This window comes from Microtus oregoni, unplaced genomic scaffold (assembly GCF_018167655.1).
Source record: "Microtus oregoni isolate MIOR12 unplaced genomic scaffold, Mior012 000017F_ref0000208, whole genome shotgun sequence".
Lineage (NCBI taxonomy): Eukaryota > Metazoa > Chordata > Mammalia > Rodentia > Cricetidae > Microtus > Microtus oregoni.
Genome location: NW_024543076.1, coordinates 30,986,551 through 31,001,912, shown reverse-complemented (window position 1 = coordinate 31,001,912; position 15,362 = coordinate 30,986,551). Strand labels below are relative to the sequence as shown.

General features: G+C 44.1%; 1 protein-coding gene across 1 annotated transcript in view; it reads left to right on the top strand.

The window, feature by feature from the left end:
* The first annotated feature begins 4,082 nt into the window (after positions 1-4,082).
* The window catches only part of Lactb2 (lactamase beta 2), a 36,566-nt gene continuing 25,286 nt past the window's right edge, over positions 4,083-15,362 (top strand). The window contains exons 1-3 of the mRNA XM_041667664.1: positions 4,083-4,288; positions 11,702-11,865; positions 14,567-14,693. Coding sequence (XP_041523598.1) covers positions 4,167-4,288; positions 11,702-11,865; positions 14,567-14,693 — 413 coding nt within the window. The 5' untranslated portion in view covers positions 4,083-4,166. The remainder of the gene's footprint in view (positions 4,289-11,701; positions 11,866-14,566; positions 14,694-15,362) is intronic.

Here is a 15,362-nt window from a genome sequence, read left to right as displayed (position 1 = left end):
CGCCATTTCATTAGAAATGGGTTAATTTTTAGGTGAGAGCTAGCCAGTAATAGCCGAAGAAGCAATATAATGTCAATTATATTAATATTAGCCTCTGAGTGATCGATTATTCTATAAGTGGTTGTGGGGACCAGAGGGTGGGGGAGAAACAGTCCAGTGGCCCGGGTGAGACAGAGAAAGCTTCCAGCTATTTGCTACAATAAAATTCTTACAACACTAGAAGATGGAAAGACTGCTCACGCTCATGGCTAGTGATGGTGGGGAGATCAGACACTTAAAAGAAATCCCACACTAGCTCAGAACTAAGAGACAGATAGTTATTTATTTAGGGGGAAAACTTATAAATCAGGATTCTCTGCTTGACGGTGGATGGAGATGGGATCCAAAACAATCCGAACGAGCTAGCAAACGGAAACTGGGATAAGAGGGGTGAGGGGGCCGACTCCGCAAGAGTGTCCAGGTATATAGTGTAAGAGGCCACGCCCCGGTAGACGGGTAATTACTAGCTGTAAACCTTCCTGCAGCAGATAGGAGGAGCTAAATGTGAAAATGGCTATGTTGCCAAAAATGCCCTACAAATTTAATGCACTCCCATTCAAAGCCCAATGATTTCTCCACAGAATTAGGTAAAAGTCCTAAAGTTCCCAGAGCAACACATCATTAAAGTAAAAAGGAGCAATGTTGGAGGTATCATAATATCCAATCTTAAATTATGTCGCAGAGCCATAACAGTAAACACAGTGTTGTGTGAGCACAAAAGCAGACATGCAGACCAATGACTACAATCGATAACCTAGGATTAAACTCACAGTCGCAGCACAACTTGGAGAAAAGACAGTCTCTTCAGTAAACGGTGCTGAGCTGGAAGGGGGTGATGCACACCTTTAAGCTCAGCACTTGGGTGGCAGTGGGAGGCAGGTCGTTGAGTGCGAGGCCAGTCTGGCTCACAGAGCAAGTTCCAAGACAGCCAGCATTACCCAGAGAAACCCTGTCTCAAAAAAACAAAACAAACAAATAAACAAAAAATGGCAACGAGAAAACTGGATTTCCACAAGCAAACAGATGAAACTAGATCCATATTTTTCAGTCCACATAAAAATCAATTCAAAGTTGATCAAAGCCCTTAATATAAGACTTTAAACCTTTAAATTGCTAGAGGAAATCAGATGTAGGCAGAGGAAGGGATATTCTGAACTGGACTACACAAGGAATAAACCCAAGAACTGACAAATTGGATTACATGGAATTAATCCAATTAATTAATTATTTATTACATTAAATTAAGGAGCTTCTGCTGCACAGGCAAGGAAAGGATCGCCACTCATCAAGCAGGCATGCCATTCCATACCCCACAGAGGAAGACAGCCTCACTGGGATTCCAGCCAGATTCTTCTTCTGCATAGAGCTTTCAGCCTTGGTTGTGTGTCTCAGCACTTGCTGAAGGGGCTATGTAACCACTGACGTAGCAAAAAGATGTTCTAACTCTTATAAAGGGTGAGGAAAGATGACCATGTTAAGATTCCCCCTGTGGCCGCTCCAGATCCTGATGGCTCAGCCATATCTTATGACCCGTAGCAAAAAATATATAAGCACCCGTGGTGCAGTCCAGGGGTGTTGATCGGGTTCATTTTCTCTGCCATTGAAAGAACTAAATAAAAAGCAGGAAAATCTGAATCTCAACGGGCAGCGGCAGAGAAATGTCAAGCACTGCCGACAGAATCAGCAGTTGAAGGAAGGTGTTTATTGGGGTGCAGCAGACACGCAGAGAAAAGACCCTCTGCAAAGCAAGTAGGGGTCACTCAGCAAAAAAAAAAAAAAATCCTGTCTCTTCCCAAGGGTTGTGGGTTTTAAAGTTTCTCAAGAACTTTCCTCTCCTAATTCAGGGTTGATCAGATTGGCCCAGAACTGTGTGTGACGTGTCCTGAGCCTTGACCTTGTTGAACAAGTTCATCAGCTGTTTGAGGCTGTCAGGTTTTGTCTCACGTCAGGAAGGTGAGGAAGAAGCTGGCCATCTTAGAAATTCATCACCTTTCTTTATTACCTTAGCCGTGGCTCCTCCCCTGTCTACCTAACAGACTCTAAACTGCTAGTCTCTCACTAGCATAGCAAAAAGACACATTCGCATATGCCATGTGGAAAAGGACAGTTGTACTGGAACCTCCTCCACAGACACTTCCCCTTCAGGCTGCTCAGCATCGGGTGCATGCCTGGCTACCCCTAGCCAGGACCATGCCATCATGCCTCCCCAACTCACCTTTGGTTCCGCCAGGTTACTGTTTGGGAAAAAGTGTGACTCACATTTCCTGGAAAGGCACAACCCAATAGTCCAAGACAACAACCAATGAGTTGGCCTTTTTGTTTGCTTGTTTGTTTACTGAGGATGCCAGCAGGAGTACAGGTGAGGGGTGACTTACAAGAATCAGGGAGGACTCAGAAGCAGCTGTATTACCAGGAGGCCCACCCCAGCGTGGATGACAGCTCTGACCTGCTAAACCACAGAGAAAGAGTTGAGAGTGCAGAGCTTGCAGCAAGCTATGCAGAGAGCTCCAGAGTTGCAGTTGTCGCCCATACTGACTATAAATGCATATTATTAGGATGAAACCAGCTGATACGAGTGACTTGGTTTACCCCAAGTCCTCTTCCCAGGATACATTGTGAGTCACAAAATGACATGTGATAATTTCAATAACAGTTTTCAAATTAAGCTCATTCTTGAGACCCAGAACAGAAACTTATCCCACATAGCAAAAAAAAAAAAAAAAAAAAAAAAATCAACTCCTCTGAAATATTGAGCTGTCAATTTGCGAATGGATTTCTTCTGCAAAGAACGAATGATTAAAAATGACTATCCTAAAGTCAGACCAAAGTATCAGGAGTGTTCATTTCTCAATTATTTCTTAAAGGAGTAGGCTAAAGTAGTGGACATGCTCTTTATCTCTTTGGTTATACACATTGCTGGAGAGCATAGAATCTGGGCATTTTCTTGTAGGTAACTTATAACTCAAGTTCTTAAGGTGGGGAAACAATAGTAGATACTTGTCAATTGGAAGATACTGCAGTACAGAGGAAAAAAAAGTTACTTTCACTTTGGATACAAAAGCAACTTATTTCCCTGGGCAAGTGGGTAGGATAGAGAGGAAGATAGGCAGCGTCCTCCAATCTCCACAAATCAGATCATACGTTGATGCAAAACACGTAGAGAGAGACCCAAACACAGAACTGGGTTCTCCTAAACTCCGTTTTACATTTATAAAATGGGGATAAATTGTACCGGATAAAGTGTTAGGGTCCACATGGGTTTTAAGAGTTGAAGGTTAACAGGGACTGAAGAGGTAACTCGGTTGGTAAAGAGCTTGCCTTGTAAGTACGATGACCTGAGCTTGATCCCACAGAACCTACATAAAATGTGGGGCATGGTGTCATATTTTTATTAATACCTGTACTGGGGAGACAGGAATTCCTGAGGCCTGTGAACACCTGGCCAGTCTAGCCTAGGTGGCGACTCCGGGCTGGTGAGGAATAGATGGACGTCCAGAGAGTGACACCTGAAGTTGTCTTCTGGCCTCTACAGGTATGCACGCAAACTGTGTGTGTGTGTGTGTGTGTGTGTGTGTGTGTGTGTGTGTGCTTTTGAAGATTAAAAAAAAGATTATTGGGGCGGCTCTTGGCAAGAAGCACTCAGATAGGAATGCTAGGTGGGCACCAGTTCCACCATTTATTATGAAAGGTACGTTATTCTTCAATTGCACACCCTGCCACTGCCTAAGACCTGGCCTGCCATTCCTTCCTGGGTTGGGACTCAGTAACTATCCCCATACCTGCCAACCCTTCTTTCCCTCACAGGTTAACTTTCCAATGAACTAAAGTCATGAAGATGCCAGACTACTTGGGTTCAAAGTCCGAAGAGACACCAGGCTCCGAGACAGAGGCTCCGAGAGCTGCTCAGGCCCTGCCAGGCCTCATCAGGCCACCTCAGACCACAGCCACCCGGAACAACCTCTCGCCGCCTCCAGTCAGGCCAGGCCCGTCACGTGACGGAGGCCCCGCCCCCGCCAATCCTCTCGGGGCCGCCTCCCGCCGTGTCACGTGACCGCCACCCTACCCTCGGGGCCTGGGGCTCGCCGTGCACGAAGAGACAGGGAATCTAGTCGCCGGCCGGCTTGAAGATGGCCACCGCTCTGCAACGCATCGAGCGGCTGTCCAGTCGGGTGGTGCGCGTGTTGGGCTGTAACCCGGGTCCCATGACCCTGCAAGGCACCAACACGTACCTGGTGGGGACCGGCAGCAGGTAAACGCCCCCTCCCCGCAGCCAGCGCGGTCCCCGAGCTCCGCGGACAACGGAGCCTGAGCAAAGCACAGACTTCATGCTGCTGATTCACGGTTTGCTTGCTGTCTGGTTGCCCGCAGGGTGCCCTTGTTGAACTGGGATTTCCTGGAGTTAGTTTACGAGAGCCGAGAGCCGGTGTGTTGGCGCACGCCTGCAAACCAGGGTTTGAAAGGCACAGGCAGGAGGATTCACAGGCAGGATGGCCACAAGTTCGAGGCCATCCTGGTCTACATAGCCATTTTCAGACTTGGTAGGGTCATATAGGAAGGCCCTTACCCCCGTGCCCCAAAAGTTTACAGTATTTGCTTCTCTGTTTACATTTTACCCAGAGCCTTCCTTCCTGAAATCTGTGACAGTGCTGAAGCCATTTCCTTACAGTAGAGGGCAGAATTTTACTTCCAAAATTCAACCCAAGTCTGTAAAACAGAAAGAGCAACCCAACCCATGAGTAGGAGAAACTAACTCCCTTTACTTTTATTTCTAATTGCGTATGGCAAGCAGAGCTTGTTTACATCTGAAGTCTCTACTATATTTCCCCTTCTCGAGTAAAAGAGATCTACAAGCAGCCGACTGTAAAGAAATGGAAGTATTTCAAGCAGGCAAAAGGTTAAACCAAGAGTAAACAAGGCCAGAGTCAAGTACAGGTCCTTTGGACTTCCGGCACTCTTGTGAGGGTTAGAAAACGAAGCATCGGAGAGTCTGAGCTAGGCTGTCCTCAGCCCAGTGAGTTCCCAGGCGTTCTCTTCAGTGTGTTATTTAAAACCCATCCTGAAGTCAGTACCTAAGATCGAAATGGCAGATAGTTCGAATCACCCCAGATAGTTCCTTAGGAGAGCGTCCTGTGGGAAATCGGTGGATTGATCCCAGTAAATTCAACACAACCCGCTTTTCTTCGTGGGCTAAAATAGTGGCTGGTTTTATATGAAAACCAGATGAAAGAAGTTGGTTTGCATTTAGAGACTAAACTGTGTGGAAAATCCACACGGTATCCTTAAACTCTCAGTCACACTCAGTGGGACACAAACGCTTCTGCTGAGAGAGACATAAACCGAAGCTAACTGATGTAGAGTGGATTCATAGTCTCCCATCTTAAGCAGCTTAACAGTGACGAAGAATGATGCCCAGTGGGATCACTCGAGCTTTTTACATAATTTTATTTCTGTGGGTTATTTAAGCAATAAGTAAAGCTAACATAATTAACGTGCAGATGACGCTGTTCATCGTAAACTAAAGGGTGACTAGATACAAAAGTTAACTGGGTCCAAGTTAGGTGTTCCAAGATTTGTGTCCGCTGTTCCGCTTCACAAAAAGCTCTAAGGTTATAGGTGGCCTCTGTATCAGTGAACTCAATACCATTTTTATATTTCCATTTCCGCTAAGTTTGGGACCCACTCACCAGTCCCTCTTGGATTTGCTGATGCTGCATCCTCTCACGTTCTCCACCTTTATCAGAACTTCACATTCCTCTAACTGCAACCCTAACTCCATTTTTAAAACTACACGTATTTGTGTATTGTCTTTGTAGGTATGTGTGTGGATTCAACACACCATGGTTGGAGTATTGATATCGAAAGATATCAATATCCCAGAGCTCTTTCCTCTCACCCTGTTATCCCGAGAATCCCACTCAGGTTGTCAGAGTTGGGAGCAAACACCCTCACCCACTAAGCTATGCCTATCCTAGCCTCTCATGATGATTAATCATGATGGTCAACTTTACTGAATTCAAAGTCACCTAGAATACACACTTTGGGGAAGGACCTCAAGCGTGGTGTAACCAAGGTAGAGCAAGCCCTCCCCTGAATAGCAAAAATATACCATGTACTCAAGTTCTAAACTGAATTCAAGAAAGAGAAAACAAAGCCGGGCGGTGGTGGCGCACGCCTTTAATCCCAGCACTCGGGAGGCAGAGGCAGGCGGATCTCTGTGAGTTCGAGACCAGCCTGGTCTACAAGAGCTAGTGCCAGGACAGGCTCCAAAGCCACAGAGAAACCCTGTCTCGAAAAACCAAAAAAAAAAAAAAAAAAAAAAAAAGAAAGAGAAAACAAGTAGATCACCAAATATTCTGCTCGCTCTTTCTCTCTCTGCCTCTGGCTATGCACAAAATATGACCAGCCGCCACTCCTGCGGCCGGAGCTAGAGTGGTTCTTGCCCTCACATCTTCCCTTCAGTGATGGCCTGTATCTCAAACTGAAACAGATAAATCCTTCCTTCCGTCATTTCTGCTGGGCATTGTGTCAGCAATGACAGAAGTAACTTATACGTGCTCGTATTGGTTCACTATTGTTCAGGTGATCTCACCTGCTTCCTTGGTGTCGCCTAGCATCTGCTTATTAATAACACTCAAATTTAAACAGAAGCCCAACTTCATCAGACTCATAGTTGGATGTATTCTAAAATCTCCTGCATTATCAGTTTTTCAAGATGAGCTCATCTTTCCTATTAAAGTTAAGCCCAAGACCTTGAATTGGTGGTCCCTGTCATTCTAAACAGAACCATCCATGGATTTGATCAAACAAAATGCTTAACCACTCTCACTAACATTTCCCTCCTCCTGGCACACATCTAAGCCATCTTGGAAATCTGTGATTATTATCAGCCAGTTCTTTCTGGTAGACGTCTGTATTAGCCTGCTGCCTGGCTTCTCTGCTTCTACTTCTGTCCCTCAGTCCATCCATTCCCTCAATGTAGCCATCTTTCTCACCTTAAAAGGCTCTGGTCCAGCAATGCTGACCTTCCTGGCATCCCAGATGAGGCATCTCTTTCTCCCTCCAGGCTGTGGATTATGCTTTCTTCCTTTTCTACATAGCCATCCCATTGTAACACAGCCGGGATTTATTTCTGGACTCCGGCAGTCTTGTACAGCAGTGGGAGTATTGTGAATACTTCCAGAGTATTTGTTACATTTTTCTCTTAACTTTTGCTTTTTTTTTTTTAATTCTTGGAGTACTGACAGCTTTAGCTGTTCATCCTGCCTTGTTTTCATCACTTTATAGATATCATAAGTCGCTAAATCCCTAGGAGACCTACTTTGATTTTTAATATGCAGGTACTCAGTAAGCATTTTCCAGGGTATTGTCACTTTCTTCCTCTGTTCAAAAACCTCTCGTCACTGAAATTCTAACCTTTCCTATCAAAATTGTATATGCTTTGAAGACAGACTTTGTGTATCATAATAGAAAAAAGCCATAGCATTTAGAATATTTTGGAGTGGATATTATTTTGAGAAGCTCATATGTAAGCACTATATTTACATAATTTGCTCCCTCCCACTTTTCTGTGTCTCTCCTCTCTCAAATTCATGGCCTCTTTTTATTTAGTCATATCTACATGTATCAGTACATCTGCCAAGTCTCTTTAGCATTGCTCGTACATCTGGATGTGTGCATAAGGCTGACCACTTAGAACTGAATCACCTAGTCTAGGCTTCTTCCCTGGGAAAGCTTGATTCTCCCTCTCAGCGGCCGTCAGTTGCCTATGGCGCTTTTTCTAGGAGTGAGGCATTGTGAGATTTCTTCCATCCACGTTAACACGCCGGCTGTGTTGTCATTTTTCAGGTCTTGTTTGCACGATCATATTGTTGAAGTTTCATGAGTGCAGGTTACCTGTTAGATGCAGACAACACTGTCTTGCAGCAGATATCCTGGGTCTTTAGCTTTTACAACCACCCCCCTCCGCCTGCTCCCCAGTGTTCTCTGAGCCTCTGTGTAGGGATTGTATTGTAGATTTATCAAATAGGTTGGACATTCCATGATCATCTATCTTACCTACGTTAGAGTCCTGTTTGTTAGTGGCAAGACTTGGAAGGAGATGGCTATCTCCCTAGCAAGCTTATCTCTACAGTGGCCTTCATAGTACCCACCCCATAGGAATGTTTGAGGATCTAGTGAAAGCTCGATGAAAGCATCCATTAAAAACAACAAAATTTTATCATGAAGAAAATCATATTGCAGTGTTTGTGTTGGCTGGTCTTATGTCAACTTGACACACAAACTAGAACCATCTGAGAGGGAACTTTAGCAAGACATCTTAATTACTGATGGGCTAGGGAGGGCGGTTCCATTCCTGAGATGAGTTTGGCAATTTCCTTTCAGTTTGAGAAGCACTGATGTTAACTGCACTTTAAAGGTTTAGTAGAATTTACTTAGTAGATGTGTTTATTGCTAGGCTGAAATTTCTTTGTTATGGATGTAGGCAAGAATGTGTCTATTTCTTCTAGATAACCTATGGGTTATTTTGTTATGTTTTTGGTTTGGGGTTTGGGTTTTTTGTTTTGTTGATCCTCTGGATTTTACTGGGTTCTATTCTACTCAGGAAATCTATTATTTTCTGTACTTTCAGCACTGAAACTCCTGATTCCTACTCTGTTTAGGATTTCTTTTTGTATTTTCTGCAGAGCTGGCTTGGCAGTCATGAACGTCCTTAGTTTGTGGAGGTTGTCCTTGCTTGACTGGTTAGTGACGGCATCTCTGAGCTTGGGAAATGCAGTAGGTACCAAATTTTCTGCTTCCCCTAGAAGAGCAATGAAAGGTATCTATAGATAGATTTTTTTTTTCCTTTGGGCCACCAGTTCACAAATAATGACATGGAAACTTATTATTAATTATGAAAGCTCAGTCGATAGCTTAGGCTTGTTTCTAGCTGGCTCTTACAACTTAAATTAATCCGTTTCTATTCATATACATGTTGCACTTCCTGCATGTCTGTTCCCTCTGTGTCTGGTTGGTGACTCTACTTTCTTCTTCCCAGAGCTCTCTCTGTCCAGAAGTCCCTGCTATTCCTCCTGCCTAGCTATTGGTTGTTTAGCTTTTTATTAAACCAGCCACAGTGACACATCTTCACATAGTGTAAAGAAATATTCCCACAACATTTTTCCCCTTTGTCTAAATAAAAACGAAAGGTTTTAACTCTAACACAGTAAAACTATATACAATAAGAACAAATATCAGGTAAGAATTGCATTTACAGTTATAATGTTCAGTCCTTTTGTATTTGGCAAATTTAAAGAAAATATTCCATTATCTTTTTATACTCTGTGAAGATGTGTTACTCTGATTAATAAAAAGCTAGGCAGGATTTCTGGGCAGAGGAGATGCTGGGCAGAAGGCAGAGTCAACAGCCAGACACGGGATAACCAGGATGGGCATCATGGAGATGAGATAAAGAGCACGTGGAAGGATGTAGATTTAAAAATATGGGCCAATTTAAGTTATAAGAATTAGTTAGAAACAAGCCTAAGCTATCGGCTGAGCTTTCATAATTAATAATAACTTCCCATGTCATTTTTTTGTGAGCCCAACTACATACAGGTACCTTCCTTCATCTCAAAGTAGGAGTGGAGGCATCAGTAATGACAAGTCCCTTGGAGTGTCTGCTGGCCACATGTAGATTTCCAGTCTAGATTCCTCTTTTGTTTGCACTAGAGTCAGTGATGGGGGTTCTGCATTCAGTGCTCTTAAGTTGGGAGCCTGTTGTTTTCTTTGTAAAGCTAACATTCGGTTATTTCTGGACGTCTCTCTTTTTTTTTTTTATTCTGTTACTGTGGCCCTCTCTTGCCTTTCCACGTTTGCATCTCTGCTGTCGTGGGCTGGGTGTTTTCTTTGGTGGGACACAGGTGAGTTCACTCTGTCTCTGTTTAACCATCTTCTTTCTATCAAAAGACCTTTCTCTTCCTGCTGTCTATCATCATCATCATTATTACTATTATTACATTTCTCTCCTCCTCTTCAAACCTTTCTCTGTGGCCTCCCTCACTCTCCTTCAAATTCATGACCTCTTTTTTTCACCAATTGTTATAGCATATGTATATGTACACACACACACACACACACACACACACACACACACACACACATCCCTAAATAGGACCTGTTCCTTTTGTGTGTTTTCACTTGTATGTGTGTTTTCAGGCTGCTTGGCACTGGACAACCAACTGATGTTCTCTCCCTGGGGAAGCCCACCTCTCCCTCGCCCAGCTCTCCTCACTTGCCTATCGTTCTTATATAGGGTTGAGGCCTCATGTGGGCTTTTCTCCATCTATTTTGTTGTGTCTATTGGCGCCATTCCTGTTCAGCCCACATTTGGGAAGTTATGTGCGTGAGGCTTTATGGATGTAGTTTCTGATGTTCCTAGGAGACAATCTCATAGCAAACTCCCAGGTCCTCTGGCAGTTACAATCTTTCTGCCCCCTCTTTTACAGTATTCTCTGAGCTTTAGGTATGGGAGTGTCTTGTAGATGCGTCCATGAGTACTGGGCTCTACAACTCTGTGTTTTGATTGGTTGTGGGTTTTTTTTTTAAGTGGTCTCCATCTGTTGCAAAGAGAACTTTCCATGATGGGGGCTTGGTGGGGGTGTTTATCTGTGGATATCAGCCTGTTCAACAAGAGGGAAACTATACCTGGTACTGGAAACCTAGCCAGCTATTCAGTGCCAGCGAGCAGTTATTAAGGGGAATCTACGGCCTCTAATTTAGTAAGCCAGCGTGATCCTAACGATAGTCTATAAATGTCTCCTTTCACCCACAGAGAAGACAGTGTTGCTCTAAGGGTGCTGTTAAGTCAAATTTTATGAGATACTTGAAGAATTTGTAAGCCAGCTGGAAGGCAGAGTAGATAAGAACACATATTCTGGAATCAGAAAAACCGGAGTTTGAATGCTGATTCTACCGGTTTATTGCAGAGTGACTACAGCAGGCAGGTTGTCTAACTTCTGACTGTAATGACAAAATGCCCGCCTTAGGAACGCAGTTGGAGTGGCGCTGTTTCCTTTCATTGCTGTGCCAGGGCTCAAGATCCCTTCTGACAGCCCTGGTTCACATTTCCATCTAGCTGTAATTCCATTCTAAGAACTCTCTCTCAGTAAGATTACTTCAAACTGGGGGCTGGAGAGATGGCTCAGAGGTTAAGAGCACTGACTGCTCTTCCAGAGGTCCTGAGTTCAATTCCCAGCAACCACATGGTTGCTCACAACCATCTGTAATAAGATCTGGTGCCCTCTTCTGGCTAGCAAGCATACAGATAAAACACTGTATACAAATAAATAAAATCTTAAAAAAAAAAAAAGATTACTTCAAACTGAAGTAATATGTTAAAGGCAAAATGTATATTTTCTCCAAATTTAATGCAAGTTACCTGTGTAAAAAATATGCTAATATGCCGGGTGGTAGTGGCGCACGCCTTTAATCCCAGCACTCGGGAGGCAGAGGCAGGCAGATCTCTGTGAGTTCGAGACCAGCCTGGTCTACAGAGCTAGTTCCAGGACAGGCTCCAAAACCACAGAGAAACCCTGTCTTGAAAAACCAAAAAAATATATATATATATATGCTAATGTGAACTCCGGGTTCCAATCGTGATTGTCTTCCATGTCGTTTGCAGGAGAATCCTCATTGACACTGGAGAGCCATCAGTTCCAGAATATATCAGCTGTTTAAAGCAAGCCTTGGTTGAGTTTGACACCGCAATCCAAGAAATCCTAGTGACTCATTGGCATCGCGATCATTCCGGAGGCATAGTAGATATTTGTGAAAATATCAGTAATGGTAAGCAGAAAGCATTAAGCTCACTGAGGAAGGTTATGCTTGAAAAATAATTTATAATTTAAGTTCTCACCTATGTTGATATTTAATTTTTTCTTAAGTTGATATGACTTGAATACTGTCAACTTTAGCAGAGGTGACATGGAAAGCTGCTTTCTCTCAAATCCTCTCTCTTCCTTTGCCCCAGTGATAAAGCTGAGCTTTAGTTTAGTCTGGGTGACAGCTCCAGGTCCAGACACAGGAACCAACCACCGTTCTGCATCTGCTATAGTCAGGCGCTGCACCGAGCGCTTCCCGTGGCACTGCAAGGTTGTCGCTGCTGTTGTCTGTTCCCAGCAGATCGTCAGGCCTTAAGAACTTTACGACGGTTGCTAAGATATATGGAGATCTGGGCGACATAGCAGCGTATCGATCATTTCCTCCCTCCAAACCTGGGTAGTACTGAGAATTTACCTGTTCTTTACCCTGCTACCATGTCCCTAGATTGAGACATTCGGGTACCCACTACGGAGCAGGGACTGTGAACAAAGTGACTATGTTTGTCAGGGAGCTTTCATTCTACAGACTGACCCGCCCTCGTCCAAAGTACACCAGCCTGCTGCCGCAGGTGACAAATGCCAGACTGGACCCCACGTGACAGGTGACACCCTGAGAGAGTTGCATAACATTGCCTTTGGGATTGCTCTAAGAGAGCCATAGTTTTAGGTTCTATATGAAATAACAAGTACCTGTATAATTGCCATTTAGTTGATATAAAGAAAGTAGAAGAGAAATTTGACACAACTTTTTATAGCTGCTAACATTTTTATGCTGTCCTGAGAAAGAGCTTGTCCACCCTTCTGGGCACGACTGAAACCGCACAGGCTGTGCAGACGCAGGCTGGTCGACACTGAAATGGTCCCATGATGCTCTGCAGCAGCATCCTGTTTTTTCTCCTCTAAGTCCTCAGTCACTGCAGTCCTATTCCCTTCGGCTGTACTGTAGTTTGCCCTGCTCCATATTGCTTTACTGTTCAGTTACCGGTAGGGCAGATATGGTCAAGTAGTTTTCAGTGCTGGCTACCAGTATTTGCTTTTTAGCTACATGTATTTTATAGTTCATAAGTGCCATGTATACAATTTCTTTGGCAAGACAGAGTAAAAATCTGATGACAGATTTTTTTTTTTTTTTCAAAAACAACCAGTTTAGGGCAGGAGATTTGGCTCAGTGGTTGAGTGTGCCCTGCCCTTCCAGAGGACCTGAGTTCAGTTCTCAGCGCACTCATAATATAAGTCCAGCTCCAAGTGCTCAGAGGCTGTCTCTGGCTTGTATGAGCACTGTACATGTGTGCCGTACATTCGCACAGACACACACATACACACATGATTAAAACAAAACAAACCTTTAAATTAAAAAGAATTAGTATGGGCCACACTTCAATCACAGCACTCTGGAGACAGAGGCAGGCGGATCTTTGCATTTGAGGCCAGCCTGGTCTACAGAGCGAGTTCTAGGATGGCCAGGGCTACACAGAGAAACCCTGTCCAGGAACAACAAAATAAAAACAAAACTAAAACCCAGACAGTAACTTGTCAATGTGTGTCTCCTCTGTTTCCAGCACCATTGCCCTGACCTGTGTATCTTCCAGTTAGACTGTTACAGTCATCCCTTCAGGTTCTGCTCCATCTGTCCCTCTACCCTCACCACTTCCAGCTGCCACACTGACCTGTTAATACTGTCACAGTATCTTATTAAAGACTGTACAGTGGCCAAGGTTAAATTCCTCTGTCCTGTCAGCTCATCTTGCCTGTAGAACTCTTCTCCATTCTTCCCAGCAGTATTCTGCACGACAAGACAGTCATGCTATGACACACCCACACCCCACCCACTCTCGTCTCCACACCTCTCCTGATGCTGCACTTTGCCTACAAGTTTCCCCTGTACCTCTGCCATCCCACTTACCCTGTGTACCATAGCTCAGCTTCTGTCCCAGCCCTGAACCCTGTCTCAGGAGCACATTCTTTGCACTGCTGTTGCTTTTCCTAGCTGGGCTGTCTCTTCGGGATTCCAGCAGTCTTCACTATAGGTCTTCGTCCCATGTGAACGATTCATTGCCCAGCTATGTCAGGTTTTAAGAACTTTTGTTCACTGTACTCGCTGTCCTGGTTAAATGACTGATACTGCGGATTAGTAAAGTATTGATTTCCTGTCTACCAGTGAGGAGTTGCGTGAGTTAAATTTATCTTAAAGGTTTACTGTCTTAGCCTCCAGGGCCCCTCTCGGCACTAACAGCACAGGCGGTCTTATTATGAGCTCCTGCTGTGACTCTCTTGCTGTTAAGTGGGCACCTACATAGAGAAAAGTGCTCACGTTCCAGCAAACTGTCTCCTCATCACCTCCCTGGTGTCAAATGCTAGCTGAGATTCTGGAGAACTACTTTGAAATTTCTGCACAGAATAGGAATGGCTAGAAAAATCACAGAGGCTTTTATGTGACCTGCAGGGGCATGGGAGAATAAAACGCTCTGGGAAAAGGTAAACTAGTTTCATCTGTGCGTAACTAGTTTCATCTGTGCGTGCACAGCTTCAATCTTCCTGTTTCCCTGTTGTCTTAGTGCCAGTGTTTTATGTAGCCGTTAGTGGGTGTTGCCTGTATGAACGCTGATCTCTTCAAAAACCGAATCATTTAGAGTGTAACTTAATATATTTACATGTTTCATGACCAGACACCACCTATTGCATTAAAAAACTTCCACGGACTCCTCAGAAAGAAGAAATTATAGGAAATGGAGAACAGCAGTACGTTTATATAGAAAATGGAGAATTGATTAAGACTGAGGGAGCCACTCTCAGGTAAGTAAATGTCCCTTGGGATAAGTGAGGGGCCGGTGTATATGTGTTATAAAGAGGGGTGAAGGCAGTTAGGTGTATTTGCCTGGATGTGTGGAGGATCGTGAATTTGACACATTTAATGCTCTCAGGAAAGAGAGAGGGCTTGCTTGCCAAACCAGAAAAGGAAGACGTTTCTGTCTACTCTCTTTGGTTTTCCCTTCTTTTTAAATTCATACCACTGTTCTACACAAATACAAATTGAAAAATTAGGCCGAGGCATGATAGCTCACAGACATGGGAGGCTGATGCAGGACATTTGCCATGAATTCAAGGCCAATTTATGCTACCTGTTAAGTTCCAGGTCCGCCTGGGCTACAGTGTGAGTGAGACCCTGTCTCCAAAAGTAAGTTTATATATTTAAAAATTAACATTTACCCCCTTGGATGGTTGAAGGACCTACCTGAACTCCAATGCAGGACCTTCCCAATGTTTTCATCTTGAGAAAGAGACCCAGACCTGTTTGAAATACTTTGGGGTAGACCCATGACCCTTCATGGCCTGTGTCTGGTATAAAGCATTTCCAACTCCGATGTTTTGAACCTGAACTAGTGATAGTTCTCAGTCTCCTAGAATCTGTTTTTGCCTTGCAATCTTAGGACATCACTGTGCTCTGCACAAGGGATGGTACCC